Source organism: Etheostoma spectabile, chromosome 20, assembly GCF_008692095.1.
Source record: "Etheostoma spectabile isolate EspeVRDwgs_2016 chromosome 20, UIUC_Espe_1.0, whole genome shotgun sequence".
Classification (NCBI taxonomy): domain Eukaryota; kingdom Metazoa; phylum Chordata; class Actinopteri; order Perciformes; family Percidae; genus Etheostoma; species Etheostoma spectabile.
The window spans coordinates 21,550,927-21,556,181 of NC_045752.1; the positions used below are offsets into that span (position 1 = coordinate 21,550,927).

The 5,255-nt window shown below is 38.1% G+C and overlaps 1 protein-coding gene across 2 annotated transcripts in view; it reads right to left on the reverse strand.

Moving 5' to 3' along the window:
* The window catches only part of slc7a11 (solute carrier family 7 member 11), a 26,573-nt gene that overhangs the window by 4,011 nt on the left and 17,307 nt on the right, over positions 1-5,255 (reverse strand). For both annotated transcript variants that reach the window (XM_032499928.1, XM_032499927.1), the window contains exons 9-10: positions 1,352-1,455; positions 418-514 (exon numbers count right to left, since the gene is read on the reverse strand). In XM_032499928.1, the coding sequence (XP_032355819.1) occupies positions 418-514; positions 1,352-1,455 (201 nt within the window). The remainder of the gene's footprint in view (positions 1-417; positions 515-1,351; positions 1,456-5,255) is intronic.

The window sequence follows — 5,255 nt, forward strand, 5'->3', positions numbered from 1 at the left end:
ACACACACACACACACAAAAAAAAGATTTGTACCCAATTTGGTAGCTGCAGTGGTTTTTATAGACCACAAGTGTCTTTTTCTACCACGGCCAAAGACAAATATTCTCATTTGTGATTGGCTGGCAGGTATCCATTAAAATCTATTTTTATGATTGTTTAACCATACTGTATGTCAGCATGCAAGTTATATGCAGGAAACCAAAGCAACATTATGCATCACGATACCTGCAGATGCTAATAAACATGGAATATTACGAGTAGTATTTGATGTAACATTATTATTAGTCTTGTCATTACAGATTGCTAAATGCTACCTCCTCTTTCAAACAAGGGTTTTAGTGGGAATTAGTGTTGTCAGTATTGTCTAATGAATAGTTATTGTTATTATTATTATTATTCATATTGCAGTAAACTGACCAGTATGAAGACAGCAGCCATAGGAGTGTTTCTGTGGACATGGATCATTGACAAAACCTCAGGGAGATGTCCTTCACGTGATGCCACATAGAACATTCTGGGGAACACACACACACACACACACAGATACACATACAGAAATGTGAGCAAGAATGACATGAAGTTAATAGTGAATTAATTGATATATGACCTAAAACATGCCCATTCAATCTCGAATCACATTCAATCAACAACGACATTAGGAGATTACTTGCAGTAACAAAAGCAGGCGCATAGGCTCAAAAAACCAGGAGCCTGCACACTATAAGGATAAAAACTCCAAACTGAGAAAGTGAACTAGTGCAAAACATACTTTATGGAATCACTGTATATATACATACACTAAATACTATAGACAGTATTTATTTTTTCTATGGCTCTCTACAACTGAAAACATCTTTAGTGCTATATGTGGCACTTTACTGAATATAAATATGTAGTGTGATGTTAACCCCGCGAGCAATCATTCAAGTCAATGCTTGATACTCCACCAGAAGTGAGCGTGAAGCGGCTCCCCAGGTCTATTTCTAGCTTTAAACAGCTAGAGCATCCAGTCAGTTTACCAAAACACCCCCCGCTAATATTGTATATGTCTCCTCTAAAACATCACGGGCAACAAGAGATTCAACTTGGGGGTGTAATAATAATAATAATAATAATACCACACCACAAATCCATTTTATAAAGACAACGCCAAAAAAGAGAAGGCATGGAGTTTAATAACAGGAGTGTATGGAGTGGAAGGTGGATAATAGCTTAATAAACACGTGATTGTGGAGACAATAAAATGTATGAATCGGCCAGACAAGACCCTCCGCTCTGTGGAAAATAGCGGTAAATGAATGTACATACAATAGATGTGAGAACAAAGCCAGCAAAGACAAAGTATTTGTACCTTGATAAGGCGAAGGTGCCGCCATTCATGGAGCCGTAGCAGGACAAGGCCACAAACACCGGCACCGCTATCGAGAACTTTCCCAACAGCTTCTCTGCAAAAGTCTGTGACAGGTCGCAACAGAGGGAGCAAAGTCAGCAAAGACAATTTGTTGCTTCAAGGATGTAAAGAGTGACCAGCATACGTCAGCAGAGTATCCGCTCACAATCTCATGACAACGTACATCATTTCCTTATTTCAAATTACTCACTAGACTTTTATTTTGAGGATCAAGACAGCTAGCTTATCCGTTAAGTAACTCTGACTCTATTGTTTTTGTCACTTACAGGCCTTCATTACTGAGTGAAGAATGTATCACAGATAAGGGGAAGGGAAGGAGGAGGGGGGAGGGGGGGGGAGAGATTAGATTCACTGCAAACATTTGATTCCCTGCAAATGTGGACAACACAAGCAGCAGAAGAAAGATTTTCACCAATCTGGCAACACATTCTCACTCTCGTTGTGTAAAATCTGGATGCTTGGTCTAAACGCGCTTGCTCAGAACTTTTGACATCACTGTTGACGCACTTGGGTTTAGTAAAGGATCGTGAGTGGGGTTATAAAAGGACACGCAGGACTAGCACAGGACAGTTATGCAGGCAGTAATTGTCAGTAACGGGTCAACCAGAAGTGGGAGCAAAAGCTGCTTATTATTCATGAAGCCATTCAGTGCTGATAAATCACAGTCCACGCTTGTCTGGACAAGCGCTGTCTGCAAGGAGAAAACTCATTGTTGTTCAAAGATCCTTTCTAAGAAACCACTCTATAATAATCCAATACTGTTTAATATGCTTGACTTCTAGTTGGGTATTGAAAACATTAAAGAAAATGGTTATAAAATGTCATGCATTCCACCTACTGAAATAGGATTACTCCTGAAAAATATGTCTTTTACCGTGTACAGAAGACACAAAGTTTACAATGTGTGCAGTTATGATCCGGGATTTACACACTGAAACAGTTAGTTATGAGATTAAGAAGGCAACTGTTTTTGTTGTATTGTCTTGGATAGTTTTCTTTTTAATATGCCATGTCAAATGGTGGAAATAATCTGGATCAGTGATGGAAAAGACTAAAGTGTTATAACATTCTTATTACACATTCTGGTGTCTTATAATCCCACCTGATACCAACTGAGATTAACAGGCAAATGATACACTAATATAGAGTCCCCAGAATTTAAGCGCATGACTTTTTTAGTTTTCAACTCTTTCTTTCCTCATTTTGAGAGGTTAACAGTCCAACTTCTGTCTTAAAAATGGCACCAATGTTATATTATCCCAAATGTAAGAAAGCCACATGGATAGTGTGACTACTCAAGTCCTACTAGGCAAATACTACTCAGGACCAACATTCACATACATTACTTTTAACAAAACTTTCTCACTCCCGTCGCGTCAAAAAGCTACGTGCCTTTGTTTAATCACACACACACACACACACACACACACACACACCTTCCCCACCCCCATTGTAAACTGTCCCCTGTAGCGTTTAGTCAAATACTGTCCTTGTGTCTTATGTTCTTTGTATTCACAAGCTCTGTTTATTTATGTAAAATAGTCTTTGTATGCTATAAGTTACACGTGTCTTACACGCACACTTTATCACTAAAACACTGACACTTTAATAATAATTTATGGTCTTTTCTTTGTTTATTTGACGAATGTTCTTATTGTTGTTATCATTGTTATTTTGTTGTCTTTATACTGTCTTTCTTATCTATTTTTTTATTTCTTTTTATTTCTTTTTTCTTGCTAAAACTGCTGCTGGAATTTTCAATTTCCTCGCGGGAGTCATCCCAAAAGGATCAATAAAGAGAAGTCTAAGTCTAAGTCTATTTGTGTTATGCAAGGGTTTTTGTAATTATTTTTATAACACCTATGACAAAAATAAAATAATTTAAAAAAATGACACTTGTTCAGGTGCCTTTGGCGTTTGTTCTTGACGCAAAAAGTATCCTTTATCGACATATTTAGACACGGTTGGTCAGGACTCTTGGCATCACTTTTTCAATAATAATAATAATAATAAAAATGTATACTACGTCTCACAGCACCGCGGTCGAGCTGATGCTCTGCCCGGTGAGTTCTATACGGATGCTAAAGGGGGATTTTTGTGTCGGTATCTGACGCTGAGAGACACTGACCAAGCATCGGTGTTATAAATCAAGGATTACATCATCATGGGGAATAGTGCGTAGCGGTTTCTCCTGCTCATTAAAGCTGCCTGGGTGGTTTCTTATTCTGCTGCAAATTCTATAAGATATACAAATGATGGCTGTTTCACAGGTTGGCTCATAGGTGTGGTCATGTGACAGTCTGTGCTTTGGAATTTCAAGAAAATGAGATCATGATATACTTCTGTGTCTAATGTATACAAGTATACTTAGTGTTTTGTAAATCTCTTTGTACTGTTATGCAAAAATTGTGATGCTGACATTGTGCTTATAGTGATGCACATATGGCCCGATTGTCCTTCAGTGCAAGGTTTTGTTAATTGTGTAATACTTTTGATTTCAATGTTTCTTGGCAAAAACTGTAATAAGGCTTTTGCACCTGCACCATTATGGAAAGGAAGCCTTCAGAGACCTTTAAAACCTTTTTGAGACCTTTTTGTTCAACCAGAAACAGCTCTGAAGTCGCTAACTCTAAACCCACCAGACTCCATTTAAAAAAGCAATACTTTTAGCGTGTATAGAGCCAACATATAGTATGTTCAGATGTAAATTGATAAACTCTGTGTTTATTTCAACCAAAACTTGAGTTGTGATGGTTATGACCCAAATATGAACCAAAATACTTTCTTAATTCATAGTTTTATTTAGTTTCTGTCTGAATGAGTGTATTTTACAATGCTAAAATAACTGTTTATTTAAGTGGAGTCTGGTGGCTATAGCGAATGCAATTTTGCGGGTTTTACATTTTTAAATAAAAAGGATCTTACTCTTTAACAGAAAGGTCAACATCCTTAGAAATCCTCACCATAATGACACTATTTTTCCCATTAGGCACTTAGACACAAAAACATAACAAAACAGCTGGTAAGGGATCACGTCCTTGTTGCAACCCAACTCCTGCTGGATGGCTAACCATCGCTGGATGGCTTACAAAGAATATATTTACTATGAAGCAATTTAAAAATGTAAATATTGTAGCATTTATGTTTTCATGATGATAATATTACATAAGAAGGCCCATTTAGCTTTGAGTAAGTATTGTTTTCTGATGCTGTCAAAGATTCTTAGGCTCAGTAATTTGCTCAAATTCACACAAACTCTTTCTACCTATAACCCTTCGCAACATGCCGCCGTCTACCATTACTAATTGTGCCTTGAGGCCAGACTCCTGAAGACAACTTCTAGACAAATTAAGTTTGAGATGTAAACTTTTGCTGGCTGTCTGTGAGGAAGGAAGAGTGGTCTCACTTGTTTTATCACATCACAGCCTTCTTAAAACAGAGAAATGCTCTTAACACCTTTCTTAAGGCTCTCCTCTCACTCATCGTACACAGGGCAATAAAAGTAAATGCATTAGAAAAGATCAGAGATCTCTTAATGAAGGAGACTTCCCCAGCTAAAGGCTTACTGTAGCACCGCTAACAGTCCTCGGTGTAATAAGCGAGGGTGGCTGTTATTAGGGGGATGTCCGTGATGTGATTAGCATTACAGGGCTGGGCTACAACAATCACATTAACAGCTGCTGGTAAGACGAGCTGTCGGAGACACTTCGCTAATAATTACATGTTAAGTGCAGGAAGGCAACCGAGGGGCTCACGGTAGGAGTAAACAGCGCTTACAACAGAGAGGTGGCACACCTCAACTAAATGCTTTTAACTCTCGTGTTGTCTTCTCGTCAAAATTGAA